This window comes from Aspergillus undulatus (assembly GCF_047715775.1).
Source record: "Aspergillus undulatus strain CBS 261.88 unplaced genomic scaffold BDV17scaffold_24, whole genome shotgun sequence".
Taxonomy (NCBI): Eukaryota; Fungi; Ascomycota; class Eurotiomycetes; order Eurotiales; family Aspergillaceae; genus Aspergillus; species Aspergillus undulatus.
In genome coordinates this window covers 254938-270261 of record NW_027396628.1, presented here as the reverse complement: position 1 = coordinate 270261, position 15324 = coordinate 254938, and the positions used below count along the sequence as shown (strand labels likewise).

Sequence of the window (15324 nt, the reverse complement as noted above, 5' to 3'; positions counted from 1 at the left end):
GTTCGTCTAAGTGGAGGAGCTACCAGCGATGCGCGGGGCCTTTGATTTGTTCATTTGACAAATGCCGATCTGCTGCGCCCCAGAGCCTCCAATCGCATGCTTTCGCTTCGTCTGGGGGCTGCCTAAGTCCCTCTGTGGAGCAGTATTCGAGCTCTCCCCCGTTACCGTAGGGTTCAGTGGTAGGTACTACGCTTAATTAGTCTACAACAACAGAAGTCGATGCAGATCTCAATAGGTACGAAGCTCTCTGCATGCATTTGTCCTGCAAGTTCAACGTGGTTCATGCAGCGACAAACCTTCTGGAATCGACCAAGGAGTTGTTGTTTACTGGTTCAGGACCTCCTTTGCTTTGAACCTGCAGTGCCGGCAAATATCTCAAGGTGCTATTCAGCGACTATGAGTAAGTGACAAATACAAGTCGAGTGGTCAGAGCTTCGAACCCTCCGTTATCCACAGCCTAGACTGGTACCTGAATTCTAAAATTCGAATTCAGCATATGGGTTTGCCCGCCAACTACCGGGCCTGGGTCGAAGACTCTTACTAGTTGTACGGGATGCGCGCTGATCAACATGGGCATGATGGCGGAGATCCCTATTAGCAGCGGCATATAAGAAGCGATGCCTTCCTCGAACGTTGGATCTTCTCTTTCTTCCTCATCCTTCACAGCCAGTCATTCCTTCGTTGTCTGTTTCCAACTTTAGTCATTCCCTAACAACACACTCTCTTTTAATACCATCAAAATGAAGGCTTCTCTCATCACTCTTATCGCGGCTCTGTCCGCCTCTGCCATGGCCGCTCCCACCCAGGTCACCAAGAGCATCGAGTCCACCGCCACCAAGGCTCTCGACATGACCTTTGCTACTGCCACTGCCACCAAGGCCGCTGAAGCCGCCGGAGATGGCCACATCGTCCAGAACCTCGGTGGCCAGGTTAACGACGTTCTCGAGATCACCGGTCCCAACGCCCAGCGTCTCCTGCTCCAGCTCAGCCCTGAGGTTGCTGGTCTTCTCTCCAGCCTCGGCCTCGGCGGCCTTGGTGCTCCCGTTGGCTCCATCGTCGCCAGCGCCAGCTCCGTCGGTGAGCTCCTCACCAACCTCGGCCCTGACGTCGAGGGTCTCCTCGTCGTTATCGGTGAGGGTGGTGACTACCTCCTTGTCTCTCTTGCCCCTGGCCTCGCTGGTCTCCTCTCTGGCCTCGGCCTCCCCAGCCTCGGTACCCCCGTTGGCTCCATCGTCGCCACCCTCGGCCAGAACCTCAAGCGTGACATGGTTGTTGGCGACCTCATCCCCAAGGTCCGCGACATCCTCGAGGTCACCGGCTCCAACGCTGAGCGCCTCCTCATCCAGCTCAGCCCCGAGACTGCTTCTCTCGTCACTGGCCTCGGTCTCCCCCAGGTTGGCGAGCCCGTTGGTGAGATTGTCGACGAGGCTTCCTCCGTCGGCGAGCTCGTCAACCACACCGGTGCCCCCGCTGAGCAGCTCCTTACCGTCGTCGGCAAGGACAGCAAGGCCCTCCTGATCAAGCTCTCTCCCTCCGTTGCTAAGCTCCTCAGTGGCCTCGGCCTCACTGGCGTCGGTGCCTCAGTTGGCTCCATTGTCGCCACCCTCGGTGCTAACCTATAAGAAGCTGTAAGTTTGTTCACTGATATATTAGCTCCCTTGCCCTCGAGCCTCAACTGACTCGTTTCACAGCACCTTCAACTTCCACCTCGACGATACCTTTTTCTCTTTCATAGTTCAGGGTTATTAGCGGCAGAATAACGATGTACCTTATACCGTTTCTGGCGCAGAGAGCCATATATATATGTGGCTGTTACTTCTTGTCAATATAATTTGGATAATGGATATACCTCAGCTAGAGCGTTTCTAATGTCACGAGTCCGGAACCTAATCTCTTCTTGCTTTTTTATCACCATGTAAGTAGTTGGTCAAGCTTGACGAATGCGGGATGTTTTCGACACTGGCCGGGTTCCGGAATGCAGACTTAATCAAGACAATTAATTGTCGCCACTATGCAGGCAATAAGACAATATCCAATCAAGCCTATACAATCCCAGTCGATAAATGCGGCTAAATGCCTACTAGTGGTAGTTGTTGAGAGCAGATGCAGATAACAGGTTGGGGCTGGTGATGTCACCCTCTGATATGGAGGCGTCGAGGCACGGACCCCCGCATCCAACTTGGACCTTCTTCCCCAGGAACAGACGCTGAACCACTTCTGCCATCTCTCCGGTTCTCTCTGCACTCTATTGCTCTCTTTGAAGCAATTCAATTCTTTGATCTCCAGCAGAAACTCTTTCTCTTCCAGGCTGTCCTCCTACAACCTTGTTAAGAAGCTCGAGCTAGCTTATCGCGCAGCTCAACCCAGCAACGGCCATGGCTCCCACAGCTCCATCTGACGGCACAGGTGGGTCAACGACTCAGTCACTCACCGATTGTCGCTTCACTTCCATCCTAACGGTGGTCTACAGGTATCATCGACCTTGATCCGTGGCTTGAGCCGTTCAGAGACGCGATAAAGCGACGGTTCAACTATGTCGAGGGCTGGATTAAGACCGTGGACGAGGCCGAGGGCGGGCTGGATAAGTTCAGCAAGGTGGGCCGGCCTATGTTACAAATCGCCATATCTTATAACTAATCCAGGTCCACGGACAAAAGGGCTACGAAAGATTCGGCTTCAATGTCAGCGACAGCGGTGACATCACGTACAGGGAGTGGGCTCCAAACGCCGTGGAAGCGGCGCTGGCGGGTGACTTTAGTACGTCCGTCCGTCCGGCCTGATCGTGGATTGGGATAGCCCGCTAGTCGCGTTAGCATACTGAGATTGGCAGACAATTGGGATACCCGGGCCAATCCGATGACGAGGAACGACTTTGGTGTTTGGGAGGTTGTTCTTCCTGCGAGGGATGGGGCGCCGGTTATACCGCATGGTAGTAAGGTCAAGGTATGCACATAATAACATCGTCCGTCAATTGTTTTAGATGAGATGATGCCTGACTCTGCAGATTACCATGGTTACACCCAGCGGAGAACGGATATATCGGATTCCTGCGTGGATCAAACGTGTCGTGCAAGACTTGAAGGTGTCAGCCATCTACGACGCTGTGTTCTGGAACCCCCCAGCGGCAGAGCGGTACACGTTCCATCATTCGCGGCCTAAGAAACCTGAGAGCCTGCGTATCTACGAGGCGCATGTGGGCATCTCGTCTCCAGAAACGAAAGTCGCGACGTACAAGGAGTTCACGGCCAATATGCTTCCGCGAATCAAGTATCTTGGGTACAACGCAATTCAGCTCATGGCTATCATGGAGCACGCTTACTACGCCAGCTTCGGGTACCAAGTGAACAATTTCTTCGCGGCGAGTAGTCGCTACGGTAACCCTGAAGATTTGAAAGAGCTAGTTGACACCGCGCATAGTATGGGCTTAGTGGTCCTTCTTGACGTGGTGCACAGCCATGCGTCGAAGAACGTCGACGACGGAATCAACATGTTTGACGGTAGTGACCACCTCTATTTCCACTCCGGCCCGAAAGGCCAGCACGATTTATGGGATAGTCGGCTATTCAACTATGGAAACCATGAGGTGTTGCGTTTCCTCCTAAGCAACCTTCGCTTCTGGATGGAGGAATATGGCTTTGACGGTTTTCGCTTCGATGGAGTTACCAGTATGCTGTATACTCATCACGGTATTGGAACGTGAGTATCTCCTGGAATCAACCACAATTCAAGGGATCTCTAATCAAGTCTCAGTGGCTTCTCTGGTGGCTATCACGAATACTTTGGTCCAGCTGTCGATGACGATGGCGTGATGTACCTCGCCCTAGCGAACGAGATGCTGCACCGCCTCTACCCAGACTGCATAACTGTGGCGGAAGATGTCTCGGGAATGCCAGCACTATGTCTCCCCCACAGCATAGGTGGAGTCGGATTCGACTACCGTCTAGCCATGGCCATCCCGGATATGTACATCAAACTTCTGAAAGAGAAGTCCGACAATGATTGGGACATTGGCAATCTCGCCTTCACCTTGACAAACCGGCGTCATGGCGAGAAGACCATCGCATATGCAGAAAGCCACGACCAGGCGTAAGTCACATCTTCCTCTTTCTCATCCCAGCAAGTCAATGCTAAACTGTGACAGCCTTGTCGGCGACAAAACCCTCATGATGTGGCTCTGCGACAAAGAAATGTACACACACATGTCCACCTTAACAGAATTCACCCCCGCCATCGAACGCGGCATGGCCCTCCACAAGATGATCCGACTAGTCACCCACGCCCTCGGCGGCGAAGGCTACCTCAACTTCGAAGGCAACGAGTTCGGCCACCCAGAATGGCTCGACTTCCCGCGCGCCGGCAACAACAATTCCTTCTGGTACGCCCGGCGCCAGCTACACCTAACAGAAGACCACCTCCTGCGCTATAAATTCCTCAACGAGTTCGACCGCGCCATGCAGCTTACCGAGTCTAAGTACGGCTGGCTTCATGCCCCGCAGGCTTATATCTCGCTTAAGCACGAGGGCGATAAAGTCCTTGTCTTTGAACGGGCGGGTCTACTTTGGATCTTCAACTTCCATCCGACGAGCAGTTTTACGGATTATCGGGTTGGCGTTGATATTGGCGGGACGTATCGCGTTGTGCTTGATACTGATGAGGGGGCGTTTGGGGGGTTGGATAGGAACGATAAGAGCACGAGGTTCTTTACCAGTGATATGGAGTGGAATGGGAGGAGGAATTTCTTGCAGGTTTATATCCCGACGAGGACTGCGTTGGTATGTTTCTTTGCCTCCTTTTCTCCTTTGCTCCTTCTCTCGATTCCGAGCGGTGACAGCATGTTAATCCGTATTTATCATGTCTTTAGGTCCTCGCATTGGAAGAAACGCTGTAATTCATTCCTTCCCCCCCTCTTTCAAGTATCTCGAGCCACACGCAGGCGACATACAAGATCAGAGCAAATGATCTATTCTTTCATGAAGCCATATATCTCATGTTCAAGCTCCGTCTCCATCTTGTCATTCTACCCTTAACAAATCTGTCTATTTACCATTTATCGTATGTACATCCGCATAGTCACATTCCTTATTGCAGTACTCCAGCATTAGAATGAAAGAATGCTCCATAGGGGTCTGCATGGATTCAAGTCAATCTCATTCCTAATCATGCCCAATGACAAAGATAATTACCCTGAAGGAACGTGGCCGAAAATCCTTCGTCGAGAGAGAGACAGGTGCCCCCAAGGTTAGCCATAGATGTGCCTTGCCTATCTCACGGGTCTATCAACGACCGGTCGTTCCTGCAATCCATGATCTTTCCGGTCGCACCGAGTAAATATCGGTGTTGGTGTTGGTGTTGGTGTTATCTCGGGGTTTGTGTTGTAGCGGACGTACCTTGTTAATGGTTCTAGAATCGATTCTAATGTGAAATTCATGGCGTAGTTGAGCTGTAAATACATGTGCGTAAGGAGTCAGGTGTTTTTGTTCTGTTTTTGTAATTTTTTTCCTTAGTCTTAAAACCCAGCGGTCAGACTCAATTCGACGGTTTATTCCTTATTTATCTAATCTGACGGTTTTGAAATACCTGAGGACAACTTTCCTTGCCTCCCCTTCGCCGGAAGAACTAAGTAAAGGGAGCTGCTACGTAATCTGCAGGGCGGCCAATCGCAAAGATTGCAAAAACCTAAGTATGAGATTGGAACATGTCCTGATTCCGATCCAGGGTCCTGATTATAAGACGAAGACATAGCACGCCCAGAGTACTCGTACAGAAAAGATAATGAATAGAAACAAACAAATACTCGGTATAAACAACAACAAAGCAGAAGCTACCTTACAACTAACTGTCACCTACGCACTCGACTCCTCTGTAGTACCTGTGTTGAGATCAAGCTCAAAGCCATTGTCATCTCCATCAATATTCTCAATGGTAGCATTTGTCGCCTCAGTACTAGCATTCATCGCCGGAGTACTGATATTCATAGCCGACGTTCTCTGACTCTGTTCTGGCTGAGTGGCATCATTCTCTTGGGCTTGTTGGGCCCGCGTCTCGGCCTTCTTGGCCTTCTTCTGGCGATTTGGTTAGTGCTTCTCGGCGCGCTTTGTTCTCGTGACCCCCGAAGGGAGAGCAGCCCATTACTGCCATTGGCGGTAGAGATAGTGGCCGTAGAGATTGCGGAGGTAGAGAATGAGGAGGTAGAGAACGAAGAGGATGTGATGTTCGAAGGCTGTACGTGATTTTGGCGGCGTGGCTCAGCGGCAGCTTGTAGAACAGCCGCACAGACAATCTCATTGAGCCTCCGATTGAATTCTGCCTCCTATGACCCAGAGATTAGTGATATGCATAAGCAAGTAATTGAATATAGAAGATGGGGTAGGAGATGGGCAGACAATGCCAAACAATCAAACAGAGTCTGAAGATATCCATAAGATGGCTGAACATAAAATGAAGCTGGGTATGGTACATACTCCTCTAGCACGGCGAGCATGGGCACGAGCGGAGCGAGACTACATAGCCATAGACATTAGCTGAAGTCGAACATGGTTCAACGGATCCCAACTCACACCGTTACCATACTCTTTGCTGCCTTCTGTCGTGCTCTTTTTCTCTAGTATCTTGCCCACCATTTTCCCTTGACAACCCCCAAAGGGGAAGACGATGTAGCGATGCCGCCATTGGCGGCGGGGGTGGTGGTGGTTTTTGAATTCGAGGCCTTAGGAGCAGCCGGAGCAAAAGGCTTGTATTTGCGGGAGGAGCTTGCAAGCTCATCCGCCGCGACTAGGGCATCAACAAGCGTTTCGTAGAACTCGCGTTTCTGTTTCTATAACCAAGGGGTTAGTGATATGCGTAAAATAGGAATTCAACATGGAAGATGGGCAGAGCATGGCCAGACAATCGCCAGACAATAATCAGAACCCGAAGGGATTCAGAAGATAGCCGAATGTCAAATGAATCTGGGTATGGTACATACGCGAGAAGAATATGATGGTTAAGGTGAGGATATTCAGAGAGCATATTTGGAATTTGAAGTGCGAGCCGATAGAGAGGATGATGATGGGGGAATAACAGGAATGGGGATGGCGATTGCTGGAGGTGCCCTTCGCGCTTCCAATTAGGCAGGCACGTCCGCTACAACACAAATTCCGAGTAACACCGAGCAGAGTTTGTTCTCGATGTGCCCTTCAAATGACCGTGGACGATATTGAGGTGGTGCATCGTGTGGCCGTCCGTGAGCGGCTGCCAGCGCTGTTCTAACCTCGAATCTTTGCCAGGGAGTACAACGGAGCTGTGATTGTGCCAAGTTGATTGTCCACTGCATATACTCCAGAATACTCCGCAATGCGCTTCAAGTATACTTAGACCCGATCCTAGGTACCTAGGCAACGAGTGGTACTTTCCTGTTTGGCACCCTGACGCCTGAATGTATGATGCAATACAGGGCAGGCAGTTTTTGTATACACCGGCTGGCCTGCGGGTTGTAGCAGCTCCCTTTTACCTGAGACTTCCGGTGGATGCGAGGCAAGTGAGATAGAGGACGGGCAAGGAGGCCCTTTCTTATATGGCACCGAGAGCTTGGAACGTCGGACAAGAGGAAGGGGTAAAAAAAAAGAAAAGTAGCATGTCCTGGTTTCGATCCAGGGTCCTCCGGGTTATGAGCCCGGCGCTCTTCCCCTGAGCTAACATGCTGTAATATATTATTGACTCTAATAACCGTAAATAAGAGGCTATGCACGTTTCTCAACTAGCCTGCTTTGTGGAATACCCACATATGCCACGCCAAATCCTGGAACTGGATACCACGAAACTCTCCTATTTGAATCCCTACGACGCCACGTTTTTATCTTGGAGATCTTCTGGCTAAAGGTGTCAGGTATGGTGTTCTGTACTGACAGTATCAAGCGTCACACTTGTATTGCCTGTATGTATAAGTGCTAGTACTCTGAATATATATGCTCGGCCTTCATGAGGTTGCTGTATACTACTGCTCTATATAACTGCTCGAATCTTTCCCGTCTACGCTACTAGTTACAAGCCCCGGCCCTTTATTTTGCTCCAGCGTTGTTGTCCTTTACGGTACCCCAGGTCTTTGTAAGCTTGTACCTTGCTACACCCCAGTAGTCTTGTACTTTAGTGGGTAGGCGTTCGAGGTCAAGACGAATTATACTAGCGTTGTATGCAATAGCGAGTGCTGGAACGCAGCGGAGGTATAGAGGTTTTTTGCTAGCAGTGGATGCATTTCTTTCATTACATAATTTACGGTCATGGACGAATATCCGTGGGAGAAATGGGTCATCGTGACGACGAAACATGTGCGCACGTATGTGTCCCCTGAAGTAAAGGCTAAAGGCAGACTACAATTACAGACTACGGAAGAGAAACAGTAGTTATGAAGCCAAATCATGATTTCCAATCCAACAAAAGAAATGATACATGTTGTCCCAACCCGAGGGTATAAGGCCGGGATGTGGTCATTTAGTTTTACTTACATGAGCACAAATATAGTCACACAAGTCTATCCAAGACTTCAAGGGGGAAGGGTGGTGGGTGAGTGCTCTTTTTCCCTTATGAGTAGAGACGAGGATGGGCTTTCTTTTTCAACTTCCTTCTTCTCAATTCGAGTACTGTACACGCATCGACGGAAAATGGAACGACGAGAAAAGGAAGTCCATGGTCTAACAAAAGGAAAAAGGGCGCTTTCAAGCAATATTACATTTATTTGGAGAGATCCGCCAAGATCTTCTCACCCTTAGCACGAGCGGAGGCAAGGTCACCAACCATGTAGAAGGCAGCTGGAGGAAGGGTCAGCATCACGTAGAGAAACAAGAAGAAAGGAATTGTCACTTACCCTCAGGAAGGTCGTCACCCTCACCGTTCATGATAGCCTTGAAAGAGTTGATGGTGTCCTTGAGGTCAACGAGCTTACCCTCGATACCAGTGAAGACCTGGGCGACGGTGAAAGGCTGAGACAGGAAACGCTCAAGCTTACGAGCACGCTCGACAGTAAGCTTGTCAGCCTCAGACAGTTCGTCCATACCAAGAATGGCAATGATATCCTGGAGGGACTTGTACTCCTGGAGCATCTGCTGGACACGAGTGGCGGTGTTGTAGTGGTCCTCACCGACGATACGGGGGTCGAGCATACGAGACTTGGAGTCAAGTGGGTCGACAGCAGGGTAGATACCCAACTCAGAGATACCACGGGACAAGACAGTGGTGGCGTCCAAGTGAGCGAAGGTGGTGGCGGGGGCAGGGTCAGTCAAATCGTCAGCGGGCACGTAGACGGCCTGGACGGAGGTAATGGAACCCTTGGTGGTGGTGGTAATACGTTCCTGCATACCACCCATGTCGACGGCCAGAGTGGGCTGGTAACCGACGGCAGAGGGGATACGACCAAGAAGGGCAGATACCTCAGAACCGGCCTGGGTGAAACGGAAAATGTTGTCAATGAAGAGCAGCACGTCCTGACCCTCCTCGTCACGGAAGTATTCGGCGATGGTCAGACCAGTAAGGGCGACACGGGCACGAGCACCCGGGGGCTCGTTCATCTGACCGAACACAAGGGACACCTTGGATTCACCATCGAGCTGAATGACACCAGTCTCCTGCATTTCGTGGTAGAGATCGTTACCCTCACGGGTACGCTCACCGACACCAGTGAAGACGGAGTAACCACCGTGAGCCTTGGCGATGTTGTTCTAAAGGCAAGTATGTTAGGTAAACGCCAATTTTTAGTATGCAAAGCGGTCTCAGACTTACAATCAGCTCCTGAATGAACACGGTCTTACCGACACCAGCACCACCGAAGAGACCAATCTTACCACCACGGGCGTAGGGGGCAAGAAGGTCGACGACCTTGATACCAGTGACGAGAATCTCAGCAGTGGTGGACTGCTCAGTGAACTCGGGAGCCTCAGCGTGGATAGGGGCGTACTTAGCGGCCTTGACGGGGCCACGCTCGTCAATGGGGTCACCAGTGACGTTCACGATACGGCCAAGGGTACCAGGGCCGACAGGGATGGTGATGGGAGCACCAGTGTCACGGGCGGCAGCACCACGGGTAAGACCCTCGGTACCTAAAGAGAGGAATATCAATATGTTGTTCCAAGTCACGGGACCGAGGCATGCCGAAGTGAACAATCCGAGATGTCCACGCCCACAGCAAGGGATATCAGCAACTTACCATCCATAGCAATAGTACGGACGACATTCTCACCCAAGTGTTGCTGTAAAGGGTTAGCTATGAGAACTTGATGTCATCAATCGGGGTATTGCGGTATCGGATACATACAGAAACCTCGAGAACGAGCTTCTGGCCGTTGTTCTCGGTCTCAATGGCGTTGAGAATGGCAGGGAGCTTCTCACCCTCGAACTTCACTGTAATCCCAAGTCAGATATCGTGTTTTGGAGTTGGTTTGAGGTTGTTGTTGATGAATGTTGCGATGAAATCCGGTGTAGAAAAGATTTTCGCGCAGCCGCCAACGGGGAGGATTGGGCGAAATCGAGGTACATACCGTCGACGACGGCACCAATAACCTGATGAATCTTGCCACCAGCAGCAGTCTCGGAGCTGGCGAACCTAGCGAGGGAAGGAAAGCCATTGAGCTTGGAGGGCTGGAGGGAGCGACGTGCGACGGAAGGACGGGCAAAAGCAGCCCTCCCGAAGGTCCGGGCCAGACCGCTGTTGTTAGGAAAAAACACGAGTCAGCGCGATTGAAAATATTATAAAAAGGATAAAGAAAGAGTAACAAACCTCTTGAACATTGTGATGGTGTTGAAGAGCGAAAAGGGTATAGGATGGAGACAGGGAGAGGAGGATGGGAGAGGAAGAGAGAGGAGGAAAGGGAAGAGTTGAGGTTGGAACTTGGGACACGAATGTGGCCGGCTTAGCCTGGTTAGCCTGGTCGGGGCTTGTGCCGACGGATCCCGTGATCTTCCGCACCGGGGCAACAGCTGGTTGAAGGGCTGGTGCTAGCTTGAGCTAGCTAGATTGCTGTATAGAATAAAGCTACCTTTTCGATTCTATCAAAGCATAAAAAATTATTTGTCCTATATCGAAAGTTCGAGTCGTCCTCTGGTGCTGTCGAGGCTCCCGAGCTTGCCCGGTTGTTACGGGAACTCGAAATGAGGAGGTTCGCGGTCTTGGCACGGATGCAAGGAAGTCGAGCTGTCCCGGTGAGCTGCTGTGGACACCAACAACAGACGCGTTGGTCGCTGCTCATCTAGTAGTTGTAGAGCCCCGATACTACTCCTTTGCACAGTACATATACTACGCTAATTAGCTTTGCTAGTTAGAATTTAGTTGTAGCAAGTTCTTCTCGTCGAGCTTCTCAACAGCTCTAACCCTTTGCGGTTGAAGAATGACAGCCCCAAAAATTTTCAGCTTGTTCTGGAAGCCCCTGTTATTGCCAATAGATGGCGGAAAACCATACAAAATAAATCAGACCATGGACGATAGCAATAAATTACAGTATATACCTCAATGGCTGTAGAAAATATGGGAACGCTTGGTTTGAAGTGGTTGTGTAGAGATCCAGCTATGTTGTCATGCAGAGCTCAACGACCACTTACGTAGCAGTTCCAGCAAGACAGCCTCAAGCTGGGGGTCATCGACCATGTCCATACTTCGTCATACTTCGCATACCCAATAAAGTAGGCTAGATTCATATTCGCTTGTACGGCTCAAGGCGTTTACTAGAGCCAATGAATTTCCAAATATCAGTTACTAAAAGCAAAAGCAAACACAACTGTTCTATGGCTACAAAGGAGATACATTGATATGGCACAGTACGAGATACATGGGTCTTTTCGGCTGGGGTGACAAAACAAGTGAGACACAGGCGAATGATCGTGCCCACTAACAATCGGCTCACGACCAGCATTGCCAGGGAGTGTTGGGTGATAGGCGCTCAGCTCCATGACGTCCTATCAAGTAGTATGTCCAATTGCGATACCCGACTCTCCCAAGTTCTATACATCAACTTATGACTTCTCAGCAGGGGGGCTCTGAACGAATCCCTTGCCCTCGTAGCCCTCAGCGCTGATACCGTAGATGGGGTTGATCTTCTCGCGCTGTTTGAGAGAAAGAAAGCCGTCAGTAACAATTAAGGCAACAATGAAGTTGGTCGCAGAAAGCGAAAATCCGTCTTGCAGAACATATAGAGGGAAGAACATACCAGGGCGTACTCGTTGGAGGCCTCCTGCCACTCCTTGCTCATGGTCTTAGGCTGCTTTCCAGCGAAAGCGTGGATGACGTAGAACAAAGCGACAGAGACAGCAAAGAGTTGAGTGACCTTGAGGAAGATCCTGACGCCCTCACCCTTGGGGGGCTGAGAGCGAGGTCCGTGAGGTCCGAAGGCAATCCAGTAGGCTATCGAAACGAAATGACCGCGGTCAGCAAAATTCTGATATAACCTCGAAAGCAGGCGTTCATTGCGGCGAAAACATACCAGCCTTCTTCTCCTGGATGGTCATCTGGTGCCAGTCAACCTTCATGCGGTCCCTCAGCTGCATCCACAGGTCGGCCTGCTCCTGAGGGGGGAGAGTCTCCCAGCGCTTCTCGATGCCGGCGAGTGTGGGATTGGCAATGGCGTGTTCGGAGGAGGCGGCGCGGGTCTGCTGGGGAGCGACAGCCTTCTTCTCAGCCTGAGGACGGGCATTGAGGCAGGCCATGGGGGTGCGGTAGGAGCGAATGGCAGGCATCGGCAGGGCCGAGCTACGAGCAGCAGCTCGAGAAACGGAGCGAGCGAACATTGTGTGCGAACGACCGGGGGGCGACAAAATATAAATCAATGAATAAAAATCGCTCTCGTAAAAGCGAAACAATCAATGCCTCAGTGCCGAGGGTGATTGATGCAGGGGAAGAGGGGGGATGTGATCGAAACTCGCGATGAGAGAGACAGAGACGACGTTCAACTGTGGTTTGAGGTGCGGAAGTTCGAGGACCCGGACTAAGCCTGGTTTTCACGCCCTCTCATTGGCCCACCTCCCTCTCCCTCCTGTCAGTGATCGCACCACCCCTTCATATTCCTAATATCCCCGTTCTAACTGACTGACTGTTCTGCTCTGACTATCTCATATATTATTACGTGTCTTGCCATCTGACGCTAAGTTCGGGGTCTGCTCTATCGCTCAATTAGAGCTCGGCGACTACTCGGCCAATGCCTTCCTTCTACGTCCATCCCAGCCAACACCTGCCAGGCTTCAAGCGACTACCCAAACCAACACCGTCTAGCAATCAGTTATATTGTGATACCGTCTCTTACTTTACACCGAACTGCGGAAGTTGGTCTCCGCAGAAGGCAGAAGTACTCTGTACAGACGAACGCCGACGAGAAGAAGGAACATGAGAAAGTGCAGCCTTTCCGAAAGTTCTTTCGCAGGGAGCTGTCACGGTCGCGAAACACAATAAGGTCACTATTCAGGCAGTCAAGTCGTAACGATCTGATATTGAACTAAATGCGCGCAAGGAAGGTTATCGGCACTCCATCGAACTCAATCAAGCAGTCGTATAGCGCAAAACCCCACGCCAACATATTTTGGCCCGGACCCAGCCGTCGCCGTTCGTCTATTTGGCCTTACCACCGCTGGCCTCAGCGAGGAGAACCTTCCACGCGATCTCGGCCTTGTCATCGGCATGGATGGAGTTGGCAACGTTGAGGGCATTCTTCAGAACCTCGCGGGTGCTAGCGTAGATCATGGAAGCCTATTGTTCTGTGTGAGCATTCTGTTGCGTGATCGTCGGTGTTAGGCAGAGACATACCTTCATGGGGGTACCTTGAGGAACCCACGAGATGAAAATGATCTTGCTCCTGAAAGAGGGAACGTTGTCAGCCAAGCGCGTCCGTGTCCTCTCAGGGGAAGACATGAAGATACCTCTGGCCCTCACCGCCACCTAGGTCGTACTCGACGTCGTAGACAGCGTAACGAGGAAGAGGCTTGCCGTTGGCATCCTTAGCTTCTTCGAGCTTGCTGAGGAAAGTCTCGTAGTCGGGGTCCTCGGAGATGGTGTCGACGACGACTTCCTTGTTGTTATCGGCGATCTTGAAGATGATGAACTTGGGCTTGGATCCTGAGCGGCCGCCGGTCATGCGGAAGTCGTTGAACGCAGTGATGCACTCATCCTGGACGGAGACACTGAGGGTTGCTCGTTAGAACCGGGTGAATGTGCCGCGTATATCTCGAATGTACACGGTAGGACGCGGGAGATTGAATCCGTCAACATACCCGGATGCGAGCTAACGAATAACACGAATGGTCAGTCTCGGGCCAACTGTGAGGGCGCAACCAGATGAGATACATACAGACATTGTTTCCTTTAGAATAAGGTGTTTGTGACGTTTATATCGGACTGGATTAGACGACGTCAGCTGTAATTCTTCGCCCCTTCTTCCGCTCACTCTTGGAGGTGTGAGGGGTCGAGATAAAGCGCCTGGATATATTCACTGACCGGACAAGAAGGAAACGTAGGTACTGGAAACCGAGACTTTTGAGGTAGTTCCAAGGTAATCGGGAGCGGAAAGAAAGGATGGGGGAACCAAGATGGAGATAGAGGGGCATTCAGTTCCAAGTTGTTGTGCTGCGTTAGCCGTTGCTAGTGGGGAGCCCCCTCGGCCGCACGTGATTCGCTGTCGTAAGACCAAAGCCACACTGTCAGCCCCTGAATAATTCTGTTCTAATGCCAAACTGGAGCTTTTCTTCAAGATCGTGCAGCCTGCAGCTGCAGCCATGGCACTACGTATTTGAGGCTGCCTCAGTTAGGCAGATCCCCATACTGGCATTTTACGTTGTTGACTGGCCGATGACCAAAGGTGGAACTGACAGGATATTCGTATCTGTAATATGGGAGCTCACAAAGTTAAATATACGTACATACATCAATATGTAGTAAAGAAGTCAAAGTACAGCACTGTGGACGAGATGAAGACGAAAAAAATGTCCACTGCATATGACGATTAGAAGCTCTTCCTCTCCGAATTAGAATGAACCGAACGCGTTGCTGTGAAACCGCAGACGGTATGTCGTAAGAGTATATGAATGCAAGACGAATGACATGTCTAACAGGAGAAGAGCAAAGTTGCGTAAGAAGGGGTATATAAAATGAAGCGCTAGAGGAAAGAAAGCCGTCTCAGACGCATCCAGAGAAATCTCGAGTCTGTAGAGCTGTGAACAGTATGGCGAGGTCAAATCAAATAATCCTCGGATGCACAAAGCATATGTCGACCAGGACAAGTTGGCCTTGGACGAAAGCCAATTATTTGATGTAGGGTCAGGATGATGATGAGCAATGGGATGAGGCGTAAACCAGGCCCCCTTCCCGGGCAGTAAACAAGT

General features: G+C 50.9%; 6 protein-coding genes and 1 non-coding gene across 7 annotated transcripts; 2 read left to right on the top strand and 5 right to left on the bottom strand.

Moving 5' to 3' along the window:
• The first annotated feature begins 574 nt into the window (after positions 1–574).
• BDV17DRAFT_90263 (uncharacterized protein) lies at positions 575–1803 on the top strand. Its single transcript, XM_073765309.1, has one exon. It carries the CDS (start codon positions 741–743, stop codon positions 1620–1622), a length of 882 nt encoding a protein of 293 aa, XP_073615584.1. The 5' UTR covers positions 575–740; the 3' UTR covers positions 1623–1803.
• A 401-nt stretch (positions 1804–2204) lies between these two features.
• On the top strand, positions 2205–5172 carry BDV17DRAFT_263470 (1,4-alpha-glucan branching enzyme GLC3). The gene is made up of 8 exons (XM_073757914.1): positions 2205–2406; positions 2471–2595; positions 2658–2757; positions 2831–2943; positions 3005–3696; positions 3751–4086; positions 4142–4772; positions 4862–5172. Exons 1-8 carry the CDS (start codon positions 2376–2378, stop codon positions 4886–4888), a joined length of 2055 nt encoding a protein of 684 aa, XP_073615583.1. The 5' UTR covers positions 2205–2375; the 3' UTR covers positions 4889–5172.
• A 2436-nt stretch (positions 5173–7608) lies between these two features.
• On the bottom strand, positions 7609–7680 carry BDV17DRAFT_t81. Its single transcript has one exon. It is a non-coding gene; the product is annotated as a tRNA-Met (tRNA).
• A 695-nt stretch (positions 7681–8375) lies between these two features.
• Positions 8376–11182, bottom strand: BDV17DRAFT_263464 (F1F0 ATP synthase subunit beta). Its single transcript, XM_073757913.1, has 7 exons — positions 10745–11182; positions 10506–10672; positions 10283–10368; positions 10175–10217; positions 9751–10067; positions 8840–9689; positions 8376–8783 (listed from the first exon to the last, which is right to left on the bottom strand). The coding sequence occupies exons 1-7, from the start codon at positions 10753–10755 to the stop codon at positions 8707–8709; spliced, it is 1551 nt and encodes a 516-aa protein (XP_073615582.1). The 5' UTR covers positions 10756–11182; the 3' UTR covers positions 8376–8706.
• Positions 11183–11564: 382 nt separating this feature from the next.
• On the bottom strand, positions 11565–13052 carry BDV17DRAFT_263460 (cytochrome c oxidase subunit IV family protein). The gene is made up of 3 exons (XM_073757912.1): positions 12441–13052; positions 12168–12361; positions 11565–12063 (listed from the first exon to the last, which is right to left on the bottom strand). Exons 1-3 carry the CDS (start codon positions 12742–12744, stop codon positions 11974–11976), a joined length of 588 nt encoding a protein of 195 aa, XP_073615581.1. The 5' UTR covers positions 12745–13052; the 3' UTR covers positions 11565–11973.
• BDV17DRAFT_263458 (uncharacterized protein) lies at positions 13053–13698 on the bottom strand. Its single transcript, XM_073757911.1, has 2 exons — positions 13461–13698; positions 13053–13403 (listed from the first exon to the last, which is right to left on the bottom strand). The coding sequence occupies exons 1-2, from the start codon at positions 13524–13526 to the stop codon at positions 13233–13235; spliced, it is 237 nt and encodes a 78-aa protein (XP_073615580.1). The 5' UTR covers positions 13527–13698; the 3' UTR covers positions 13053–13232.
• BDV17DRAFT_263456 (actin-binding ADF family protein) lies at positions 13053–14546 on the bottom strand. The gene is made up of 6 exons (XM_073757910.1): positions 14441–14546; positions 14295–14341; positions 14218–14228; positions 13867–14127; positions 13754–13802; positions 13053–13696 (listed from the first exon to the last, which is right to left on the bottom strand). Exons 2-6 carry the CDS (start codon positions 14298–14300, stop codon positions 13559–13561), a joined length of 465 nt encoding a protein of 154 aa, XP_073615579.1. The 5' UTR covers positions 14301–14341; positions 14441–14546; the 3' UTR covers positions 13053–13558.
• Between the last annotated feature and the right edge of the window lie 778 nt (positions 14547–15324).